This window comes from Scyliorhinus canicula, chromosome 15 (genome assembly GCF_902713615.1).
Source record: "Scyliorhinus canicula chromosome 15, sScyCan1.1, whole genome shotgun sequence".
NCBI lineage: Eukaryota > Metazoa > Chordata > Chondrichthyes > Carcharhiniformes > Scyliorhinidae > Scyliorhinus > Scyliorhinus canicula.
In genome coordinates, this window is record NC_052160.1 from 118,148,416 (window position 1) to 118,174,609 (window position 26,194).

Sequence of the window (26,194 nt, forward strand, 5' to 3'; positions counted from 1 at the left end):
CACCCAGGCTTTGCACTGTTCCAGACCCTTCCATCAGGCAGAAGGTATAGAAGTCTGACGGCCCGCACACCCAGACATAGGAACAGCTTCTTCCCCACAGTTACTAGACTCCTCAACGACTCTCCCTTGGACTGATCTGTTCCCTGTAAGAACGCTATTCACGACGCCCTATGATGCTCTTGTTCGGCCTTGTTCCGCACTGTAACCAATCACTATTTGTTGATGCAGTACTGCCAATATACTCTGTTGATTATTATTTTGTCCACTATGTACGTACTGTGTACGTTCCCTTGGCCGCAGAAAAATAATTTTCATTGTACTTCGGTAGATGTAACAATAAATATCAATCAATTATGGTGTTATTTTAGCCACTAAATGGTGACCCTGCAAACTTAATATCAATTTCCTTCACTGTGAATCTCTTCCATTGCAACGTTAATCTCAAAACAATAACATACGATGAAAATCAGGTTCCAGGCACTAGCAATGGATAACAGAGGATTAAATAGGACACTTGATAGCATTTTACAGCCTCATATGGACCACTCCAAAATTTTGAATGATCAGTCATATTGTTCATGAGACAGGGAAGTCACAGGTTCCCAAGTATTAAGAAATAACTTATATTTTTGCAGTGTCATTCAGGACCTTCCAATGTGCTTCACAGCTAATCAAGTATTTTATGAAGTGTAGCCAATGATGGGGCGGCACAGTGGTTAGCACTGTTGCCTTCCAGCACCAGAGACCTGGGTTCAATTCCAGTCTTGGGTAGCTGTCTGTGTGAGGTTTGCTTGTTTTCCCCATGGGTTTCCTCCAGGAGTTCCGGTTTCTTCCCACAATCCAAAGATGTGCAGGTTAAGTGTCGCTACAGGGATAGGGTGGGGAAGTGGACCTAGATAGGGTGCTCTTTCAGAGGGTTGGTGCAGGCCTGATGGGCCAAATGGCCTCATTTTGCACTGTAGAGATTTAATGGCTCTATGTGGTTTGGGAACCAACAGCTAATTTGAGCACAGCAAGATCCCACAACTACCACCCAAATATTGGTGCCGCTCTCTCCTCTGAGTCACTGGGTTGCTGGTTAAATTCCCTGCCCCTTATCCCCCCCCCCCCCCAAACCCTCCCCCACCCCCCCCCAGCCCACTCATCAGGGCTTGACTGATGGAAAGGCTGACACTGCACGGCAGCACCGGGATTGTGCTGCATCATTGACTGTGCTGCCCCGTGGTTGGGAAGCAATCTTGGATGGATGGAAAATAGCCCAATGTCCCATTTGGAAAAGGTCACCCCAAGTGTCCTGACCAATGCTTACCCCTCAATCAACATGGCAAAAACACATTAGGCATGATTACCGACCCAACCCACAGCACATTTATCAACGGCGGAGGCGTCCATCAGCGGAATTTTCTAGTCCCGCCATTGTCAACAGGATTTCCGTTGACTGGAACCCTCATTGCCGGGAAACCCGTGGGCCATCGGTGGAACCGAAATATACCACCGGCGTGAACAGGGGGTAAATTCTGGCCATTATCTGGCCATTATCACATTTTCTGGGGCGGGGGGGGGTTGAATTTTGCTGTGCGCAAATTAACTGTCTGGCTCACAGCATCGACCATCTTCAAAAACACTTCCTTGGCTGCAAATTTGACACTTCCAGTGAGAAAAGCTATATGAATGCAAGTCTTTTCAGAAAATCAGTTTCAGTAATATTGGGTAGATATTGGCTAGTGCGCTGAGAGAACTCTGCTACTGTTCTTCAAAATAGTGCTATGGGATCTTTGGTTTCCACCTGAGATTTGATATAGGGGCTCTGCTTGATATCTCTGTGCCCCTGACAGTGTAGCCCTCCCTCAGTGCTGCACTTAAACATCAGCCTAGATTCTGCGCTCAAGTCTCTGGAACTTGAACCCACAGCCGTTTGATACAATTGCATTCATTAGGCACCTTGTGTGAAGTAGGACCGCACTGTGACACTGTGGTTAGCACTGCGGGTTCGATTCCGGTCTTGGGCGACTGTCCGTTTGGGGTTTGCACGTTCCCCCTGTGTCTGCGTGGGTTTCCTCCAGGTGCTCTGGTTTCTTCCCACTGTCCAAAGATGTGCAGGTTAGGTGGATTGGTCATGCTAAATTGCACCATAGTGTCCAAAGATGTGTAAGATAGGTATGGGGGTGGAGTGAGGGAGTAGGCCTGGGTAGGCTGCTCTTTCAGAGGGTCAGTGCAGACTTGATGGACGGAAAGACCTCCTTCTGCGCTGTGCAGATTCTCTGATTCTATGATATGATTGACTCAATGATTTCCTGGTCTGTGAAACCTCACCAAGTACCATTTCCCAGTTTTCCCAGGAAACATGGTGTTAGCGAGGATTAAGAATGATGCATATGGGATGTTGCAGGAGATAAAGTCTAATTACTCAATTAAAATTTCAACTTCAAACGTAGCAGCAAAGATGCAAATATTAATGTGGTAATGGCATTTCTATTGCTAACTTGCCGACCTGCTGCAGTGCAATATCAATGCACTTCGACATGGAACAAAGTTTGTTTACCGGCTCCAGACATTGATGCTAATTCTTGGCGATTACTTTGCTTAGAAAGCCCCGAACGCGGCAAAACGGCTTGGGGAGGGGGGGCAAAACAAGTTGACCATGTTGCTTCACATTGCTGGCAGTGAGGTTAGCAGCAGGTTTATACAGATTGTTGAAGTGAATGTGCTTCAATGCATTACACCACGCATCCTGTCCGATTCCGCCGGAGTTGATTGTAATCCATTCTGAATAAAGAGGGGGGTGAAAGATGTCTTCAAATGCTTTTTAATCGCCTCTGTGAAACACCCTGAATACTTGCTTCTCAAGGTTTGCCCTTTAGGGGGCGCGGAAGAGTTACTTGTCAAATCTTGCTTTTGGTGCTGCAACTATTATGGAATTCCAAAAGTTAATGCCGCCACAATACAGAACAAAACTGAAATGACTGATGCACACGTTCACAAGCGGGAGCGTGCTGTCATAAAGTTAGCATAAGCAGCATAGTCTGTCCTGTAGGCTTGCTGTGAGCGCTGGTTCAACTGCAAAATAATGAAGTCACTTAGCAAACTTTAATGTACCAAAGTGGGTCCTTCTGCACCACGATCATAATGGGTGTGCCGTTGTTAATAGTGACACGGGGAAATAATCATGGTCGTGCTGTCAAAACTGTACCTCAAGATCAGTATTGATGCACATCAACTAATAAGGGGTTATTGCCATCTTATCTAGATGAATGAATTCACTTTATTTGCACACTATTCATTATTAAAGAGCCATGTAGTCAACCCTCATATTCACGGCGGAGGCACTGTTTCAACGTGTGACTGTCAAATACTGTGAGGGAGTAATGTCTGTGCCATTGCATTAATAATGCCTCAGCAGTCGGTTGCTCGTACTTTCCAGAGAGCTTGACAGTGATCAGCAGTGTAAGTTATCTTTAGACCGGAGGGCGGAGCATATCATTTCAGTCGGTAAACTGTAATTAAGCGAACGTGTGAGCTGTGCAATTAGATCCAAGAGAACGGTTGCGCTGAACAGTTTTGAGTGCAGCCAGTGGTTTCGGTGTCAAAGGCAAAAAAGTGTCGGGTCGGCAGCGCCCAAACTCTCGATTCCCCCAATTTTTTCCCCCCCAGGAGGGCAGGCAGCCTTTAATTTGCCATTCCCTGGGCTTTGTTGTGGCGTGACGTTGGCGCTGGGAGAACCAGCCTGGGATTACTGGATGCCGATGGAAGACGCGATGGACAAATTGGATGATATGGCTTCTGTGAGCGAATTCGACCCCATCCAAGGAAGCATCCCGGCCACTAAAGTGGAGATTACCGTGTCCTGCAGGTATGTGTTGCAAGCTGGCGAAATGCTGACAAAGCGGCTCTCCGCTTTGTAGCTGCAGGAGGAGGGAGGGTCTCAAGTTTTATTTATTTGTTAACGAATGAAGACGGTGCAATTTCGACCGCAGATGAAATTTACAAATGGGTGTTATTGCAGAATGCATCTGTGTTGCCCCTTGCATGAGGGACGGCAGTTGGCGCGAGCGATGCTGAGTTGTTTATTTGATGCCTTGATGTGGAGATGCCGGTGTTGGACTGGGGTGAGCACAGTAAGAAGTCTTACAACACCAGGTTAAAGTCCAACATGTTTGTTTCAAACACTAGCTTTCGGAGCGCAGCTCCTTCCTCAGGTGAATGGGTGCAGCGTGGGGACATTCACCTGAGGAAGGAGCAATGCTCCGAAAGCTAGTGATTGAAACAAACATGTTGGACTTTAACCTGGTGTTGTAAGACTTCTTATTTGACGCCTGGCAGTGCATTTAAGTTTGCTGTGGTGGGAAATTCATTTGATGTGTCGTAGCGTTAAGATCGCGAACCTTGACACAATCTGTGTTAGGCGACGGTGAGGTGTAAACAGCTATTCCATTACACTCGCACCTGATGAAGGAAGCCCCCTGGTATGTGAGTAACTTTAGGTCATTTTCTTTTCTTTGAATCTGATTGCAAAACACCACAGTCCCCTTCAACTTGGGGGCTCTGGTTAGCAAAGGGCGAATTAGATTGTGTATTTGAACACACAACCTGTGGGCACAGCTCAGATTTATCTCCTCCCCAATCCCTGGGGCAGTTGTGACACCAGTTCAGCATCTTCTTTGGAGGGGAAACCCATTAAAAAAAACACACCTTTAAATGTTCCCAACAGATGACTACTTGCTCACCAATTGATGTTTTTTTTGTCCTTGTTTCTCTCTTGTATTAAAAAAACACTTCACTGAGTATTGAAGGGTTACCATAATGTGGTAAATTGGAGTGATTTTCTGCCTATGGGTGTTTTTTTGCGTTTAATTCCTTCCCTTGCGACCCTCCGAGTCCTTTTTCCGAATCGATGAGTGTCGTATCGAAAGGGATGTGAAGAGTTTGATCACTGGGTTTCCTTGCTCCAATCCCCAGGCAGTTTCGCGCTCCCTCCAGTTAGATCCACTCCTCCCTCCTTCATTGGTCGTCAGGTGAGTCAGTCATAAAACTCGAGCTCGGGAATTGCTTTTATTACAACGTGTCTTCGATCCTCTTCCATTGGTCTTTGATCCAGCACTGACGGAAGGGGAATTGAAAGGCAGTGATTTTGCTTCTCTCTCTCTGATCTGTTCCAGAACGTATTGATTCTTTGATATTTTCTTGCCTCCTGCTAAGTTTTGGGACCTTGCACCATATGTTGAATCTGTTCAAAACATGTACTTTTAATAAACAAAATGAAAATCGCTTATTGTCACGAGTAGGCTTCAATGAAGTTACTGCGAAAAGCCCCTAGTCGCCACATTCCGGCGCCTGTCCGGGGAGGCTGGTGTGGGAATCGAACCGTGCTGCTGGCCTGCTTGGTCTGCTTTAAAAGCCAGCGATTTAGCCTGGTGAGCTAAACCAGCCCCTAAGGGGCTAAATCGCTGGCTTTTAAAGCAGACCAAGCAGGCCAGCAGCACGGTTTGATTCCCACACCAGCCTCCCCGGACAGGCGCCGGAATGTGGCGACTAGGGGCTTTTCGCAGTAACTTCATTGAAGCCTACTCGTGACAATAAGCGATTTTCATTTTAATAAACAAAGACTTGATCAATTATGAATTGGGACAAGCCCGCTCTGTTGGAAGGGGTTTTGTGAGAATGTAAGCACGTGTCCCAAGCACCAGTTAATTTCTGCCTGGTCAGATCCTTGGATTATTTTCATGTCACGTTTCCTCAGCAATTTTTTAAAAGACAACACTTGCCATTCAACCAGTACACAGCATGTGGAATAGCGGAGGCATTATGCAGAAAGTAATGACTTTCCTTTTGTTTTTTAAGTTGTATCTACCGTGTGTCCACATTGTAGATGCCATGCACTGAATTTCTCTTCCATTCTTGGGATGTGGTGTTACTATTATTGCCTTTCCCTGTTGCAAAGGTGGAGGTGGATCTTTTTGAAACTCTGCAGTCTGTGTGATTGAAGTGGCTCACACAATGATCACAATCACACAAGTGAAGAAATGATGATATATATGTCCCAAGTCAGCATGGTATATTCGTTGGCGGTGGCGGCCCTTTGTATTCTGGCTTTTACTTTTGTTTTTGGAATAGTAAGAAGTCTTACAACACCAGGTTAAAGTCATACATGTTTGTTTCAAACACTAGCTTTCGGAGCACTGCTCCTTCCTCTGGTGAATGAAGAGGTATGTTCCAGAAACATACTTAGTATCGTATTCCAAGCATTGTCTGGCATCTTTGAATTTGTCTATATAGATGTTTCTGGAACATATCTCTTCATTCACCTGAGGAAGGAGCAGTGCTCCGAAAGCTAGTGTTTGAAACAAACATGTTTGACTTTAACCTGGTGTTGTAAGACTTCTCACTGTGCTCACCCCAGTCCAATGGCATCTCCACATCTTGTTTTTGGAAGACACTGATGTGAGCAATGATGCCAAAGCAATTTTGGTGAGTTGTTGCAGTAGATGTTACACACATTTATATAGTGCAGCCAGAGTACACATTAGACAGTGCAGCTGGAGGACATTGATCAAATGGACTACATGTACTCTGTTCTGGATAGTGTTCAACTTCTCAAATGTTGAAGCTGCACTCGCCCAGGCAAACAGAGAGTATTCCACCACACTCCAGGCTTGTCTCACAGGAGGGCTGGCTTTGGTGAGCCAAGAGGTGTGAGGTAGACGCTGCAGAAATTCCAACATGTTGCCTGATCTAATAATCTCATTGTGTGCCAGTTAATAAAAAACACTTAAGTTTCCAGAATTCCATCTCTTTCTCTCTCTTCCCCCCCCCCCCCCCCCCCCCTCCCCCCGGCCACACACTTCGTTCAAAACCATAATTTCACCACAAATAAGTACCTGCCAATATTTTCAAGATTCAGTGCACAATGGTTTATTGATAATAAGTTAATAATAATCTTTATTGTCACATGTCGGCTTACATTAACACTGCACTGAAGTTACTGTGAAAAACCCCTAGTCGACACATTCCGGCACCTGTTCGGGTGCACAGAGGGAGAATTCAGAGGGTCCAATTCACCTAACAGCATGTCTTTTGGGACTTGTGGGAGGAAACCGGAGAACATACAGAGTCCACGCAGACAGTGACCCAAGCCAGGAATTGAACCTGGGACCATGGTGCCAGTGCTATCCACTGTGCTACCATGCTGCCCTATCTTTTGTATATTGTTTATTCCATGTGCCTTTCTTCTTTTTTAAATTTAGAGTACCAAGTATTTTTCCATGTGCCTTTCTTGAGCTTAAGAATGTACAGGTATGTTTAGACTAGAGATGTTCATATCATTGTCACCGGAAAAATGCAAATTTGTAAATTCGTGTTCTAATGTTGTGCAATCACACACAACTGTTGCCAAGAGATTGAGTGATCACCTTGAAATGCGTCGTTCTGGATAAGCATTTAAAGCATACAAGGTTTGTACCAACTTCTTGTATTTAATTTGCAGGGATCACAATATATTGAGAACTGCTTTGACAGTGCAAGGGCAGATCACATTATAATCATTGAAATTACCGATTATAAATTCCAAATGCAGTATTGGATTAGTACTTACAAAAGATGTGAAGTGCACTTGTAGCAGCTTCCTGACATTTCAAACCTAGGTAGAGTTTCAAATATTTCAGGTGTTCCGCTGATCAATTGAATTTTCATTTTGATACTTTTGGTTTTTCCAGGTGAAATCATTATTGGGTATTTAGAATTAGTTTCTGTAATTTTGCTCTCCGCTTACCAACACAACGCCAAGCAGTTACACTGCTATTTCCCTTGTTGAAGGGAAAGCCCTGGAACAACTCTGGAGTTGGATCCAGATTTAAATCTTTGAGCGTGCAAAAATCATTTGGCTGTAAAATCACTTTTGAATGGTAATCGCATGCAGGTGCAGTTTACCCTCCAACCTGGTACCGAAACATTTTTATAAAAAACAATGCATAGATCAATGAGACTGTTTAAATGGCCACACGGGTTTTAAAAATTAGCCATCGTTCTCAAACATGATTACATTGTGCTACTTTGTTACTGACCTCATTATCACTGAAATAATGTTTATTTAGCAACGTCTCATTTGCACTTTGTATTGCATGAATAGTTTTAGATTGGCAGTTCTAATGCAACTCCAACTTTGTTTAGATTTGCACTGCTAAAATACAGGAACAGTTCTTGTGACTAATAGATTCAATCTGAACTTCTCAGTTAAGCAGAACTTTGAACTGTAACAGATCAGAAGGGGATAGTATTTTGCTGGGTGGGGGGTGGGAGGGTGGAGCATAGGATGTCTCTACACGGATGATCAGCTGTTACATATTTCGTACCCGAGTGCTTCGGTGGGGGTCTGCCTAAGAGATTTGGAGCATTTTCGGGACATAAATTGAATTTGGGGTAAGTGAGTATTTTGTGGTGCCTTCTCCAGGGGTGAGGGTTTGGAGTGGGATGTTGCCGTTTCGGGTGCCAACAACCCATTTCGGGTATTTGGGGGTGCAGGTGGCCCGGGATGGGCGTGGTTTTGTAAGCTGAACTTTACGAGTCTGGTTGGGAGGATGAAAGTGGATTTACTGAGGTCTTCCCCTTTCACTGGCGGATTGGTGCAGGCAGTTATGACGAACATTTGGCCACGGTTTTTATTCTTATTTCAGTGCCTGCCGGTCTTTTTGCCTAAGTCATTTTTCAAAGGGATGACAGGTTGGTTTGTTTCAACAGGGAAAGTGGTCTTGATAAAGAAGGTGGCACTTCAGAGGGGTTGGCAGTTAGGGAGGGAGGGGAGGGGGGGCTGGTTAGGCCTTCTGAACCTGTTGTATTATTACTGGGCAGGAAACACGGAGAAGATGCGGGGCTGGATTAAGGAGGCGGAGGCTTTACGGGTGAGGATGGAGGCGGATTCTTGAAGGGGGTTGGGGTTGTGGGTGCTGTCGACGGCACCGCTTCTGTTTAGCCCAGGGAAGTATTTGAGAAGTCCTGTGGAGGTTGCCACTTGAAGATTCGGATGCAATTTAGGTTGGGAGCGGGGTCGAGGCTGATGCCGATCCGGAGGAGGAATAATGGAATTGAGTCAGGGAGGATGGATGCGAGGTTTCAGGGATGGGAAGAGAGAGGGATGAAGGAGATGAAGAATTTGTTTTTGGACGCGTGGTTGGCAAGCTTGGACCTTTTTTGAGGGGGAAGTTTGGGGTTTCCGTGTGAGGAGAGTTTTCGGTATATACAGGTGCGGGACTTTGCTAGAAAGGATTTCCGAACTTTCCGATAGTAGCTGCCTCTTTGGTGTTGGAGGAGGTGCTGTCGGTAATGGGGTTGGAGGGTGGGTTTTTGGGAGGATAACTGTCTATGGAGGGGGTTAAGACCAAGTGAGAGGAGGAGTTGGGGATGGTGCTGAAGGAGGGACTGTGGTGTGAGGTGCTGCGCAGGGTGAATGCCGCAACCTCGTGCGCGAGGCTGGAGTTGATGCAGTTGAAGGTGGTGCATGGGGTGCATTTGACAGTCAAGGATGAGCCAACTGTTCGAGGGGGGAAGAGAATACTTGCGAATGGTGTGGGAATGGTCTGGCTAATCATGTGCACATGTTCTTGTCCTGCCCGTTTGGATACATTTGGGGTCATTTTTCAGCACCATGTCGGTGATCCTGCATATGGATTTGGAATCGGTTCTCCTGGAACCATATTCGGGTATCGTATTTGCCGGAGTTGCAGACAGAAGTGGGGGCAGATGTTTTAAACTTCACCTCGCTGAACACTGACAGGCAGGTTCTGTTGGGGTGGACGTCAGCTTTTCCACCCTGTGTCTTGGCATGGCTGGGGATCAAATAGAGTTCTTTCCCCTTGAGAAGGTGAAGTTTGCCCTAAAGGTGGCAAAGAGATGGGGTTTGTTTGTTTTGCATTTCGGAGTGCGAGTTACCGTTAACTGTTTTGTGGAAGGGGGGGGGGGGGGCGGTGTTGGTGCAGGATGTATTGTATTTGGGGGTGTAATGTTTTTGTTTTCCAAAATGTTAAAATGCTAAAAAAAATCTTTTAAAAAAAGATTCCAAACATTTGATTTTGTGACATTTTCAATTATCTTTGAACACTTGGTAATGGAGAGCTGTTTAATTTCATATTGAAATGTCCTCTTATGTTGATGTCTTATTGTTGCACTACATTTTCTTGTAATTTAAACAAATATTATAACAGAGCTACTTGCCCTCTGAATTTACATGATCATTTAATTCTTGTAGCTCTTTGTTCTATTTCTCCTGCACAGGTTTTCCATTCCCATTTCTGTACATAATCTTGGCTTATTCGATACTCTTACTGTTTCCAGGATGTTTTGCATTTATACGATGCTCTTTTACCCATAGGATCCTTGCTTCATTGACATCCGCAGTAAACAGATGGCTTGACTTGTGTGCACTCAAGCTTCGTGATTGTCTTCCCTTTTGCAGATGTTAATGGTGCTTGAAATGTTTCAGAACAATGAATTAAGATGTAATACATATATTGGGCAACAGTGCTGGAAAGCCTGTTCGTGTCACTGTATCTTTGTTCCTTTTAATGTTTTGTTAAGTACATGACCAGCAATTTGAGTGATAATTAAAGTCTAGCACAATGGACCTATATTGTCCTAGATACTTGCAGTGTTGGCATGTGAGAGTACCTTTAAGAAATGGGTGTGTAAGAAATGTACCTTTTAGAAATGTGTGTTTATCAGTGATGTCAGAGTGTGGGTGGAGCTGGGCTGTCTGTCAGCTTTTTACTTTAGTTTTAGGCTGTTTGCTGCAGGGTGTGTTTAGTTTTGTGTTGTCAGTGTTGGAGCTGAAGCCAGACAGAGCAGGTGTACTGTTTTTTTTTTAAATAATTTTTATTCAAGATTTTCAATAACAAATTTTCTCCCCACAATTTAAAACAAACAAGGCGTGTTTCCACACCAAGACAAGAAAAGAACTCCCCCCCCCCCCCCACAAAATAAATAATAACAAAAAACCAACAGCAATACAAGAAAGAAGAAAATAACAACATCGCAAACCCACCGCCGCAAAAACAAACCCCCTAACCATCCCCAAACCCCCCCCCCAAGTTGCTACTGAGACCGACCACTCTCTACCCCTTTGCCAGGAAGTCGAGAAAGGGCTTCCACCGCCGAAATAACCCCAGTACCGACCCCCCCAGGGCAAACCTCATCCTCTCCAACTTGATGAACCCAGCCATGTCGTTGATCCAGGCCTCCGAACTCGGGGACCGCTTATCCCTCCACTGTAACAGAATCCTGCGTCGGGCTACTAGAGACGCAAAGGCCAGAATGCCGGCCTCTCTCGCCTCCTGCACTCCTGGCTCCGAAGCTACCCCAAAGATCGCGAGCCCCCAGCCCGACTTGACCCTAGACCCGACCACTTCCGACAAAGTCCCCGCCACCCCCTTCCAAAACCTCTCCAAGGCCGGACAAGCCCAGAACATATGGGTGTGATTCGCCGGGCCTCCCGAACACCTCCCGCACCTGTCTTCCCCTCCGAAGAACCGGCTCATCCTTGCCCCTGTCATGTGAGCCCTATGCAGCACCTTCAGCTGAATTAGGCTGATGCGTGCGCAAGAGGAGGAGGAATTCACCCTCTCCAGGGCGTCCGACCACGTTCCATCTTCAATCTCTTCCCCTAGCTCTTCCTCCCATTTCACTTTGAGCTCATCTACTGAGGCCTCCTCCTGCATCAGCTGGTAAATAGCCAAGATCTTTCCATCACCGACCCATGTCCCCGAAAGCACCCTATCTTGCACCCCCCTTGGCGACAGCCGAGGAAACTCTGCCACCTGCCACTTAACAAATGCCCTGACCTGCATATACCTAAAAGCGTTCCCAGGGGGGAGGTTCCACTTCCCCACCAGCTCCTCCAGAGTCGCGAACTTCCCATCCAGGAAGAGGTCCCCAAACTGTCTGATGCCTGCCCTGTGCCAACTCCCAAATCCCCCACCCGTTCTCCCCGGCGTAAAACGGTGATTGCCCCGTGTCGGGGCCCAAACTGAGGCCTTCACTTCCCCCCTATGCCGCCTCCACTGTCCCCAGATTTTAAGGGACGCAACCACCACCCGACTCGTAGAGTACTTTACCGGGGGGAGTGGAAGTGGGGCCATCACCAAAGCCTCCAGACTCGTACCCGCACAGGACGCCACCTCCAATCTCTTCCATGCGTCACCCTCCCCTTCCGTCACCCACCTGCGAATCATCACCACGTTCGCCGCCCAATAATATCCACACAAGTTGGGCAGTGCCAGGCCCCCTACCTCCCTTCTTCGCTCCAAAAATACCCTCCTTACTCTCGGGGCCTTCCGCGCCCACACGAACCCCAGAATCGAATTATTCACCCATCTGAAAAAAGCCTTTGGGATCAACATGGGGAGGAACTGGAAAAGAAACAAAAACCTCGGGAGCACCGTCATCTTAATCGACTGGACCCTGCCCGCCAACAAAAGCGGTAGCGTGTCCCACCTCCTAAACTCCTCCTCCATCTGCCCCACCAGCCTTGAAAAGTTAAGCCTATGCATGGCCCCCCAGGTCCTAGCCACCTGGACCCCAAGATACCTAAAGCTCCTCTCAGCCCTCTTCAACGGGAGTTCACCTATCTCCCTCTCCTGATCCCCCGGGTGCAGGACATACAGCTCACTTTTCCCCACATTGAGCTTATAGCCCGAAAAGTCCCCAAACTCCTCAAGTATCTTCAGCACCTCTGGCATCCCCTCAGCCAGATCCGCGACATACAACAGCAGATCATCTGCGAACAGCAACAACCGGTGCTCCCCCCGCACAATCCCCCTCCAACTCTTCAAGTCCCTTAGCGCTATGGCCAGGGGCTCAATCGCTAATGCGAAGAGCAGGGGAGACAAAGGGCACCCCTGCCTCATCCCCCTGGAAAGCTGAAAGTCCGCCGACCTCCTCCCATTCGTCACCACACTCGCCTCCGGGGAGCTGTACAGCAACCTCACCCAGCTAATGAACCCCTCACTAAACCCAAACCTCCGCAACACCTCCCACAGGTAACTCCACTCCACCCTATCAAAAGCTTTCTCAGCATCCATGGACGCCACTATTTCTGACTCCCCAGCCGCCGGCGCCATCATCATGACATTAAGGAGCCTCCGCACGTTGGTATTCAGTTGTCTCCCCTTTACAAACCCCATTTGATCCTCATGAATCACCGTCGGGACCACATGCTCCACCCTCCTGGACAGCACCTTTGCCAACAACTTGACATCTACATTAAGGAGCGAGATCGGCCTGTAAGACTCACACTGAAGGGGGTCCTTGTCCCGCTTTAGGAGCAAAGAGATAATTGCCCTGGACATCGTTGGGGGCAGAGCCCCCCCCCCCCCCCCCCCCCCCCCCCCCCTCCCTAGCCTCAATCAGGGTCCTCACAAGCAGAGGGCCCAGCAAATCTGAAAATTTCTTGTATAATTCCACCGGGAACCCGTCAGGCCCCAGCGCTTTCCCTGCCTGCATACTTCCCAATGCCTCGATCAGCTCCTCCAACTCGATTGGGGCCCCCAAACCATCCACCCACTCATCCCCTACTCTTGGGAACTCCAGCCTATCCAAAAAGCGGTCCATCCCACCTGCTTCCCTGGGGGGCACCGCCCGGTACAGCCCCTCATAAAAGGATCTGAACACCCCATTGATGTCCTCTCCACCCCGCACCAAGTTCCCTCTCCACCCCGCACCAAGTTCCCTCTCCACCCCGCACCAAGTTCCCTCGCAGGTGTACTATTGATCTCTCTGCCATGAAAAGACTATCTCTTGATCATTTGGTGAATTCAGCATTACAAATGTTTTCAGTAGTGACTTCAACCTGATGTGCTTCTGTTAAAGGTTATGTTTTTTGTAAGTCTTCTGGATGTAAAAAGGACAGTGTAAACATTACTTAGTGTTGTACTCTTTGGGGGTTGTATTTGAATTGATTGTTGCTAAGATGTTCACTGTATGTTTTAAAAAGGTTCAATTGAGTTCATAGAATAAACATTGTTTTGCTTTAAAAAATACTTTTCCATTTCTGCTGTACCACACCTGTCGAGTGGGATGTGTGCTCCCCATACCACAATCTAGTAAAAGTTGTGGGTCAGGTGAACACCATGATACACTTTGGGGTTCTCTAACCCTTGGCCCGTAACAGTGTTACCCAAATTAATTGCCTAAGTCGCTGCTTTCAGTTATTCATTGGTACTCAATTACTGCAACCCAAATCACTGGCATATGTAGACTAGGTTTGAATTTCTACCTACATGATGTTTAAGATTTGCAGCACCCGAATATTTCTACCTTGTGCTGTTCTGTCAACTATTCCGTCATCCGCAAAAAAAGAAACGTGCGGCGGGGGATCCGGCGTGATGGAGTAGCGTGAATCACTCCGGCGTCGGGCCGCCTTAGGGGCCAAGCCCTAACATTGAGGGGCTAGGCCCGGGCCGGAGTGATTGGCGCTCCGCCGGCTGGCGGGAACGGCCTTTGGCGCCACGCCAGCTGGGGCCGAAGGCACTTCGCGGGTCAGCGGAAGTCCGTACATGCGCCGGAGCGTCAGCGGCTGCTGACGTCATCCCCATGCATGCTCAGTGGAGGGGGTCACTTCCGCCTCCGCCATGGTGAAGACTATAGTGAAGGCGGAAGGAAAAGAATGCCCCCCGGGCACAGGCCCGCCCGCCGATCGGTGGGCCCCGATCGCGGGCCAGGCCACTGTAAGGGCACCCCCCGGGGCCAGATCGCCCCCCGGCCCCCGCCCCCTCCTCCCCCCCCCCCACAGGACCCCGGAGCCCGCCCATGCCGCCTGGTCCCGCTGGTAAGGTAGGTGGTTTGATCCAGGCCGGCGGGAGAGGCATGACAGCGGCGGGACTTCGGCCCATCGCGTGCTGGAGAATCGCTGGGGGAGGACCGGCGCGGTGCGATTCCTGCCCCCGCCGAATCTCTGGTGCCGGAGACTTCGGGACACGGCGGGGGCGGGATTGACACCGGCCCCCAGCGATTCTCCGATCTGGTGGGGGGGTCGAAGAATCCCGCCCATGGATTTTTATTTTTCTAATAACTTTAGGATGAACGAAACGCCAACTAAATGGAATTGCAGACAGAGTAAGGTGTTGAAATTATGGATAAATTTGTAAGGAGGGTAGCGTATTACAGCTATGATATTCACACTCTCGGTTACTGGAGCTCTGAAACCTTAGTTCTTTCTGATCTAATCATCAACCGTAGAAGTGTTAGCAGACGGGTAGCATTCCATAAGAGCACTGTCCATAAGAAAGATTTTAAGTTTCATGCATGTACTTCATCTAGATTAAATCTGTATTATTGATGACCTGTTCCATGATTTTTGCAAATGCCTTCAGTGGAGGTTAGTCAGATGCTGGTGCTCCTTTTCATCTTGTAGAGTAAGTGAGAGATTTCACAAATTAAACCAGTGCTCAGCATGAGATGTGCTGTCACTTTTTTTTTCTTGCCCTTGTGCAAGATCTTCCTTGTTGCGGGATTATTGCTGATGCCTCATCAGAGCAAGTCAGCAAGTTCTTTGTGGAGTAATCGCCCTGGAGCTTCACATTGCAATTTCAGTGGCATAGGCTAAATTTTCTTCAGGAATGGTTGAATAAAAATTTGAAACCTTTACAAATCTACTAGAATGTTCTTTCTCAGAAATGTGACTCCATGATGTTATGGTTTCAGTCTTTCGTATTGTCAATTTCCAGCTTAGAATGTCGATGAGCACTTCACAAAGTATTGGGAAAATTGAAAGTTTTGGTTGAGATGAATGGGAGATATGAGATAACAGATAATGAGATTTATAAATGTATCATTTAAATGCAACACAACAACTGGTTAGCATGGTGGCTAGCACAATTGCTTCACAGCTCCAGGGTCCCATGTTCAATTTCCGGCTTGGTTCACTGTCTGTGCGGAGTCTGCATGTTCTCCCCGTGTGTGCGTGGGTTTCCTCCAGGCGCTCTGGTTTCCTCCCACAGTCCAAAGATGTACAGGTTAGGTGGATTGGCCATGCTAAATTGCCCTTAGTGTCCAAAATTTCCCTTAGTGTTGGGGGCATTACTGGGTTATACGGATAGGGTGGAGGTGTGTGCTTAGGTAGGGTGCTCTTTCAAAGAGCCGGTGGAAACTAAATGGGCCGTATGGCCTCCTTCTGCATTGTAAATTCTATGATTCAACTTTGACAGCAATGCTTGCCTGACTCTCGTTGCATTCATGGTTTTTTAAGTTGCTTGAATATTTTGCCTGTACATTTTTGAGGAATTACATAAACAGGCCTTGTACAAAAAAGCATACTGATCAGGAAAGTCGCCATAGCCCCAGATGACATAGGCTACTTTTCCCTTTGATGGAGGGAGCTGATTGGTGGTGATTTCACCTGAGGATCACCACACCTCGGGCAAGGGGCAAGGTTGAGAAGGCGGTGATGTGTTGGGTAAGCTGGGTCTGTGTGGACTGCGTTTGATGCAGTGTAGAGAGACAGGCTTCCAACACTTGATGAGATGCAACACGATTTTATTTAACATCTAACTATATTACATGCTTAACTGTGGGTTGACACTATGCTGACTTGACTGGAGACCTGAGGCTAACCTGACCAGACTATTTTATTACCACATGGTGTTTGTACTAGCTGCTGCTCACGAGCTCTGACTGTCTCAGAGGCTGGCTCCCAAGAGAGCGGGAAAACTGGTGCCCTCTGGCTTTATAGTGGTCGTGTCATGTCTGGTGACTGGCTGCTGTGTTCTGTGTGCTCACTGGTCATCCTGTTTCTCAATCACTACCTGTCTGCACTCCATCATATACATGGCTGTCTATTATGGCATCTTCCCCCCCCCCTTTTAAAAATTTAAAAAAAAAAAAATGTGTTCAGGTAATAAATAATGAGGTGCGCGTGCGTGAAGATGTGTACAGGTACTTAACTATATACAGAACATGTTAACTTATATACATGGGAAGGTGTCTAGTGCAGATAGAGGGCAGATAACACATGAGAAAAAAACGATATGCACAGATGTCAAAATGATGAGATAATAAGGCAATGCAACAGTCAGTCTATAAATTTAGTCTCTGTGGTGGGGGCAACGAATTCTGGTTGACCGAATGAGCATTTGGCTCTGTTGAGTTGGAGGCCATGCTCGTAGATCCTGTGGAACACCCACTTGAGGCGATCAATGTGTTCTTGAGGAGTTGTGGGCCAGATTATGACATCGTCGACGTACACCTGCACCCCCTCGATGCCCTCCATCATTTGTTCCATTATGCGGTGGAATACCTCTGAGGCAGAGATGATGCCAAAGGGCATTCGGTTGTAGCAGTAGCGACCGAACGGGGTATTGAATGTGCACAGCTTGCGACTGGACACGTCCAGCTGTATTTGCCAGAACCCCTTGGAGGCGTTCAGCTTCGTGATGAATTTGGCATGAGCCATCTCGCTGGTTAACTCTTCTCGTTTGGTATGGGGTAATGTTCCCTCATGATATTGCGGTTTAAATCTTTGGGGTCGATACAGATTCGTAGCTCCCCTGACGGCTTCCTGATGCAAACCATGGAGCTAACCCAGTCTGTGGGTTCTGTGACCTTTGATATGACGCCCTGGTCCTGGAGGTCTTGCAGCTGCTGCTTGATGCGATCCTTGAGGGGTGCCGGTGTGAATTGCGCTTTCACGTATCTGATCGTCAGTCCAGAAGTAAAACACTCGAACACGTCAGTAACGAATATTCGTTTATTTACGGCCGGGACAAATCTCTAAGCAGTCGGGTAACCACCTTCGAGAAGTGCCAAAATCCCAGAATAAGGATGGTATCTTTATACATCTTACAGCTTAGGGGTGGTCCCTTTAAATTCCTACATACACCTATGATTTTGCAAGGATCCAGAACATGTACATATATGGAATTATTCTTCGAGGTCGGGAGGTTATTTTTGACATAATCATTAGCACAAGTCACTATCAATATTAATACAAAGGTTTTTGTATCCCATGGCCATATGGCTCAACTCACTCCAAAGACAGTCCCCCTTACATTTCAATGTTTAATTGTTCCAACTGGTCAAACGAGCTTAATTATGTTTATCTCTGCAATAAAGTAACGGTTCCCATTCATTCCATTCTTTGCCTTTTTGACCTCTCTGCTTTTACAGATACGGGTCAGAACATTAATTAGTACCAATGCCACACTCCCTATATTCCATCCCATAACCTTCTGACATCTTTGCTTTTACAGATACGGTCAGACACACTCCCTTTATTTCATCCCTTGACCTGTTGACATCTCTTTCACAGAGCTTTTCAGAACTGTTATATTAACCCTATCAGCGAAGTTCCAAATGAAATCCACTTCTACATTCCCCCCTTTGATCATTCCTTGATCACATAACACTCAGGATACTTTAGATGGAAATGAGAGCGAGGCGGAGGTACTCCTCCTCTACTAGGCTCCGGCAGGATGCCACTTCCTCATATAGGTCAGGGGTAGGTGGAACCAGTGTTTCTTTTTCGTCTAGGGCAGATCTCTGAAGCATCTGTGGTAATGCAGCGGCACCCAAACGGTTGCATAGGCATTTCACACCAGTAGCTATGATACAGAGCAACAAACAGATGGTAACGAAGATAATGAGCCCATGGAACAGGTAAGTGGCCCAAGAATTGGACCACATCCAGCTCCACCAGTCAGCCTGACCGGCGAGTCGCAAGCGCTGTACTCCATCTCTGATATGGGTTACCAGACGCGTGATATTCTCTGAACTGTCTGGAATATAACCCATGCAGCCGTCTGTTCGATCGAGAAAGGAACAGATATCAAGGGAACGCCTCCATGGGCATGGGTCGGGACCTGTGTACATACCCAGCAAGAGGAGACACCCACTTTCTTAGCATAGACATAGGACATAAACAGAAAAGAATTTGCCGTTACATGGTGCGTTGCCCGCTTCCTTCTGGAAGGCGGGTAGGGGTGAGTAGTCCTTGATGGTAAAATTTGTACCCTGTCCTTATCAAAGCACCGGTGGTTCCACCGGCATGTGCGGCGATCGTAGATCAGAACCATGTACGTAGTCCGGAATCGGGGCTTCTGGTCGTCGGGATGAACGGTGGTTGGGCAGGTTTTGATAGCCGTGGTGATCCATCGGAGATCTGTCGTTGTTCCACATCGTGGGGTTCCTTCTCGGCACAGGGGTGGACGTCGGCTTCCATACGGGCATCTCCTTTTTCCGGATGCAGCGAGAGAGAGCAGGGTGGCGAGTATTGTGACGGTGAAGAGGGACTTCATCCTGGTACTCGTGTTCCTAGGGGTGCATATGTACCCATGCGTTCCGTCCCTCCACTTTTACTGCAGTGGGGGTAGTGAGTAGAACCTGTAGGGGACCCTCCCATCGAGGTTCCAAACCCTTACGTGTCCAATTTCGAATTAGGACATAATCCCCAGGGTTGATGGAGACGTCATGAGTAATGGAGGGGACTTCTTCCTGGGTGGCACGAACTCGGGAGTGTAATCCTTTCAAAATTCTAGTTAGTGTTAATATATAATTAGCCATCTCGGTAGTCATGTAATGGAATTGAACATTCCGTGGAACACTGCTGTCCCAAGGCGTTCGAAAGGGTCTGCCATATAGTATTTCCGCTGGGCTTAGGCGAGTTTTTCCTGCGGGGGTGGCACGTAGCTGGAAGAGTGCTAAAGGCAGGAGTTTGAGCCAAGTGGCCCCAGTGTCTGCTTGTAGTTTAGCGAGTTTAGTCTTTAGAGTCTGATTAGCCCTTTCCACCACTCCAGCGGCTTGTGGTCTGTAGGCACAATGAAACTGTTGCTTTATTCCTAGCAGAGCACAGAATTCCTTATTGATTTGACCTATGAAGTGGGGACCATTGTCAGAGCTCAGCCGGGCTGGAATTCCAAATCGCGGAACAATTTCTCGCATTAACACCTTAACTACTGTCGAGGCCTTGTTATCCGTAGTCGGGTAGGCCTCGATCCATTTGCTAAAAGTGTCCACAATGACTAACACATATTTATAGCATTGACATCTTTCCAACTCAATGTAATCCATTTGCAGGGTCTCAAATGGACCCTCAGGTAAGGGGGTTGTGCCAGGATCACAGGGGACGGCCTTACCGGGGTTGTGCTGTTGACAGATTAGGCACCGACTGCTAATTTGTTGGGCCATTTCTTGCAGTCGTGGGTGCCACCAGCTTTTTAACAATATGTCCCCTGTGGCACGAGCTCCACAGTGAGTTGCAAAGTGTACACATTCGGTCACCCAGGCTGCTAATGCATCGGTCATACATGTTTGTCCTACCGGGGTGACCCACAGCTTATTTTCGATATCATATATACATCCTAAGTTTTTCCACATATTTACAGCAGTTGCAGGAGCGTCCTCCTGCATTTGGGTTATGTCAGCAATGGTTGGCATAGGTTTTTCAGAGGGGGACTTTCCCGAGGGGGTTTTAGTCTGCCTCATCATTCTAGGCACCATTAGTTTGCCAGATTTAGAAATTTCTTTTGCCTTCTCGTCCGCTCTCCTGTTGCCCGTTTCCACCAGTCCTGTGCCTTTTGTATGCGCTGCGCATTTTATCACCGCTATCTTGTCTGGGAGCATAAGGGCCTGCAATAACTGGGTTACTAACTGCTGGTGTGAGATGGGTGTACCAGCGGAGGTTAGAAATCCTCTGTTTTTCCATCACCGTCTTGATCGATGATTGCATAGCCAGATTGTCTATCCGCCCTTTCGCCGACGGAAGAACTTCCATCGGTGAAAAAGGAACAATCTGCACTTGGGAGGGGTATATCGGAGAGGTCGTCTCGAACCGAGGAGACTTCTTGCAACAGTTGCAGACAGTCATGAGTTGGGTCGCGCATGTCTGTTGGAGGATGCGTCAAAAAGTCAGCAGGGTTGATAGTGGTGCAGTGGGCAAACTGGACTTTCGGGTTATTAAGGAGAGCAATCTCATATTTGTTCTGACGAGCCATCGTGAGATGCTGAGTCTGTAGCTGTCCCAAAAGGGCCGTAACAGAATGGGAACTATAGACAGTGATATCTTGTTGGAGGGTAATATTAGCAGCCGATTGCAGGCTGTGTGGTTCTGCTAGTGACTGTTTGTGATCAGCGGGCACTAGGACCCTGCGGAGCCATGCAGTGTCAATTTCAACGCAGCAGTTTCGAAACTGCCCAGCACAAATCCTTTATCTGTTTATTCTGAGACCAATGTAGTTCTGAACATACTGAGTTACTCATAATACTGATCACATTCCAGGGGCGGTGGCGGAGGTGGCTGTGGGGGCTGTGGAGGCTTCTGACGTCCCCCGCAATTGAACAGATGTTCCTCATCCCCATCGTCCCCCTCCTCCCAACCTTGCTTCGCATTGCTGACCGGCGCCAGGTTTCTTATATTGTTTACATTCCCTTTTTAAGACCTCTACTGTTTTAACAATTCCCCCTTCAGTGAGGCCAATACCCAATTTTGAGGGCATTTTCCTGCCAGCTAGCCAGTATAGATGCATCTTTCAATGACTGACAGTATTCCCTCCACAAGGCAATTAATTTCTTTGCGGTGGGTTCTTGATAATACAGAAAAATGTGTCATTTGAAACATGAAAGTCTGGCAATATCTGGTTTAAGAGCCCACAAAAGGTTAATAGCAGCTGCAAAGAGCAGGGTTATAAAATGCAGATTCCTGCTCACAAGCAGGCTTCAGCAGAAACAATGGCTCACACCTTCATGGAATGTAACTATCTCAGAAAGCATCTGAAAAGCATGGATGAGAGTTTCAATTGCATTACGTGAGGAATGTTTAAAACAGGCAAGTCTTTCAAGTCACAACCAAGTTAAATTTTAGCATACAGCTAAGAGCAACGTTTCACACCTTAATTGAAATAAACTCTCTTAGTAAACAGCTGGAAAGAATGGAAGATGCTCAGTCGAATTTAGTGTCAATTTCAGGGGTAAAATTCTACAAACATCAAGTTAATTAAAAGAAAATTGGAGATGACCTGGCTACGAGAAACATCATTTAAGTCAAAATCAAAGGCAAAGTTATGAACTGGGGACAATTGGAAAATTAAACGATTTGAAATCACAGAAATAAAAGTTAACTATTGAAACAAAAGCATTTTTTAAATCAAATCTGAGAGGAGACGATATGCCTGAAATGAATAACGAGTTGTAGTAAGATGTTTACATCAAAGATACTTTTAAACTATCAAAGTGAAACAAGCCCATATACAATACAGTCGTTAAAACTTAATAACTCTTCGAAAGAGAATATAAACCCAGGGAGCAGAAGCACCAGCACTCTGCAACAGCAACAGGAGAGAGAGAGAGGAGAGAGAGAGAGAGAGAGACACAGCCTGCTGGAGAAAGACAAGGAAAGCAGCCGAGTTTAAACAGCTAATACAACTCAAGAAGACCAGATTTTAAGTGGTTATTAGCTTACTTCACTTCCTTAATAACACAGGACCCAGGACACCAATGCTATTAAGGGGTAAGTAGGTAAAATTCTTCAGTGAAGGTATGGGTTACACCGGGGGATAGGCTCCGAGAACCCCGCCCGTAACTTCCAGAGAACGCTGCCTGGAATCACGGCGGCAGTCCCGTCCGGAGCCCACAGCCCGTTAACCGTCCCCTAGCAATCCTGAGAACCCCGCCCGTAACTCCAGCGAACGCTGCCTGGAATCACAGCGGCTCCTCAGGCTGCCTCTAGCAGTCCTGGCAACCCCGCCCGTAACTCCAGCGAACGCTGCCTGGAATCACGGCGGCAGTCCCAGGCTGCCCACAGCCCGTTAACCGTCCCCTAGCAATCCTGAGAACCCCGCCCGTAACTCCAGCGAACGCTGCCTGGAATCACGACGGCTCCTCAGGCTGCCCCCAGCAGTCCTGGCAACCCCGCCCGTAACTCCAGCGAACGCTGCCTGGAATCACGGCGGCAGTCCCAGGCTGCCCCTAGAGACGATAACCACATGGTTCACTCACTTACCCTCTTTAAAACGGGTTCGCTGGACTGACCTGGATCTCGCAGAGGCTTCTCGACAAACCAACGGCAAGGCTGAGCAACGATCAAACTGGTAGTAGGCGAATACCAAGGTGGAAAACAAATTTTTACTCACGTTGGGGGCCAAATTCGTCCTCTACTTTGAACGAGCTCAGTCAATTACGCCGGTTAGTTGCGCAGACCCCTCTGGAGATCCCCGTACGGGCCACCAAATGTGAATTGCGCTTTCACGTATCTGATCGTCAGTCCAGAAGTAAAACACTCGAACACGTCAGTAACGAATATTCGTTTATTTACGGCCGGGACAAATCTCTAAGCAGTCGGGTAACCACCTTCGAGAAGTGCCAAAATCCCAGAATAAGGATGGTATCTTTATACATCTTACAGCTTAGGGGTGGTCCCTTTAAATTCCTACATACACCTATGATTTTGCAAGGATCCAGAACATGTACATATATGGAATTATTCTTCGAGGTCGGGAGGTTATTTTTGACATAATCATTAGCACAAGTCACTATCAATATTAATACAAAGGTTTTTGTATCCCATGGCCATATGGCTCAACTCACTCCAAAGACAGTCCCCCTTACATTTCAATGTTTAATTGTTCCAACTGGTCAAACGAGCTTAATTATGTTTATCTCTGCAATAAAGTAACGGTTCCCATTCATTCCATTCTTTGCCTTTTTGACCTCTCTGCTTTTACAGATACGGGTCAGAACATTAATTAGTACCAATGCCACACTCCCTATATTCCATCCCATAACCTTCTGACATCTTTGCTTTTACAGATACGGTCAGACACACTCCCTTTATTTCATCCCTTGACCTGTTGACATCTCTTTCACAGAGCTTTTCAGAACTGTTATATTAACCCTATCAGCGAAGTTCCAAATGAAATCCACTTCTACACCGGCACCCGATGTGGTGCGTGAACCATAGGGGTGGCGTTTGGCTTCAGTAGGATTTTGTATCGGTATGGGAGTATGCCCATACCTTCGAACACACTATGGTATTGCGCCATGATGTCATCGAGTTGAGCCTGGAAGTTTTCATCAGGTGAGGCTGCTGCCTGTGAGGATGACATGGTGTGGACTCACTGAACCAGGTTCAGGAGTTTGCAGGCCCGAGCACAGAGCAGGGAAGCTCTGTCGGGTCCTACAATTTCAAATCGCAGCGTCACTTTCAATGACCTATTGGACACCGCAAGCTGGCATGAGCCACTGGCAGCAATGGCATTGCCATTGTAGTTGAGGAGCTGGCAGGCCGGTGGAAGAATGCTTGGTCTGACGCAGATGGTGTCGAGGTCAGATTTTGCAATGAGGTTTGCTGAAGCGCCGGTGTCCAGCTTGAAACGGATGAGAGCCTTGTTACCAGTAAGGGTAGCACACCACTCATCGTCCGGATCAACGCTCAGGATTGGGAGGTGTTTCACCATCGCTGAGAGAGGCAGCGCATGCTAAGTGATGATGCCCACCCGGATGGCTGATCGCTGGTTAAGGCAGATTACCTCAAGGTGAGTTCGTCAATTCTCAACATCCATACCTGGTACCATGATGTTTTGGGTAAGCTGGGTCTATGTGGACTGCGTTTGATGCAGCGTGGAGAGAGACAGGCTTCCAACACTTGATGAAATGCAACACAATTTTATTTAGCATCTAACTATATTACATGCTTAACTGTGGGTTGACACAATGCTGACTTGACTGGAGGCCTATGGCTAGCCTGACCAGACTAACTGACTACCACATGGTGTTTGTACTAGCTGCTGCTCACGAGCTCTGACTTTCTCAAAGGCTGGATCCCAAGAGAGCGGGAAAAATGGTGCCCTCTGGCTTTATAGTGGTCGTGTCCTGTCTGGTGATTGGCTGCTGTGTTCTGTGTGTTCACTAGTCATCCTGTGTGTCAACCACTGCCTGTCTGCACTCCATCATATACATGGATATATTATGACATGTATAAGGCGGGGCCTTCATGACTAATCAGCCTGTACGGGAATTGAACCTGCGCTGTTGGCTTCGCTCGGCATTGTGAGCCAGCAATCCAGCCAACTGAGGTAAACTGGCCCCAAAACAGTTGATGCAAATCCACTGAGTTTGCCTAATTTAACAACGATTTATTGTCGTGCAGCCAAAATGTTAGAAGATATACTGGAGGACAACTAGCTTTCCATTTATTAAACCAAAACTTTATCACACCACAGTTGCAATCAATTCATCAGTGTGCCAAGAACTCTGACAAACCTGCCATGCAAATGTCTGCATGTTAAAACGGGCCTCAATGGGACACCACTAGTTTGAAACATGCTACATAAAACCAGACAGAGGCTGTGTTAAAGTACGTAGCACCTATGGCTTGCACATCTAAGAATAAGTTAGCTAGTGATCATTGAACAAGCTCACAGACCTCCAGTAAAATTACAACATTTTCACACAAGTTGAATGTATAATGCATGTTCTCGTGAGGAATTAGCACATTTTAGTAAATTAGGACATTTAAAAAAAGTAAATTAGCATATTTTAAAAAAGGGGCTCAATTGATATCTGTTTAGAGGAGAATTGAGTGAGATATTTGTAGTGATCTAATTTTCAGCAGTGAACATTGAGGGAAGAAATTGACATTGAAATCAACAAGTAATGTTGGAAATCAGTTCATATTAGAATAATGGACTCTTGGTGGAGCTGATCATAGAATTACACCAGTGCAGAAGGAGGCCATTCAGCACCGACCCTCCCAAAGATCACCGTACCTAGGCCCACAACCCACCTTATTCTTATAACACAATAACCCCATCTAACCTTTTGAACACTAATGGGTAATTTATCATGGCCAATCCACCTAACCTGCACATCTTTGGACTTTGGGAGGAAACCAGAACGCCCAGAAGAAGCCTACGCAGACACGGGGAGAGCGTACAAACTCCATACAAGACAGTGACCGAAGGCGGGAATTGAGCCCGGGTTCCAGGTGCTCTGAGGCAGCAGTGCTAACCACTGTGCCACCGTGCCGTCCCTGGTGTGCTGGCCAAGTTTTTATTTAAACTAAGAGGATGACTTCTGATGGCACCTATACAGAAGGTGGAGGTGGCGATCTTTGATCATAATGATCAGATTGTCTCCCTGGAGGCAGAGATGGCAGTGCCCTCTTGAGGAGTTAACGGCCGAGCTTGACGATCTGGAGAACCTTTCCAAATGACAGAACTTAAGGACTGTT

The 26,194-nt window shown here is 47.1% G+C and overlaps 1 protein-coding gene across 3 annotated transcripts in view; it reads left to right on the forward strand.

Annotated features, from left to right (window-relative positions):
* Positions 1–3,079: 3,079 nt before the first annotated feature.
* Positions 3,080–26,194, forward strand: part of LOC119978716 (copine-8-like) — a 789,805-nt gene continuing 766,690 nt past the window's right edge. Inside the window, exon 1 of one of the 3 annotated variants that reach the window (XM_038820547.1) lies at positions 3,080–3,850. In XM_038820547.1, coding sequence (XP_038676475.1) covers positions 3,738–3,850 — 113 coding nt within the window. In that variant the 5' untranslated portion in view covers positions 3,080–3,737. The remainder of the gene's footprint in view (positions 3,851–26,194) is intronic. The other 2 variants (XM_038820548.1, XM_038820549.1) reach the window with 2 other exon arrangements.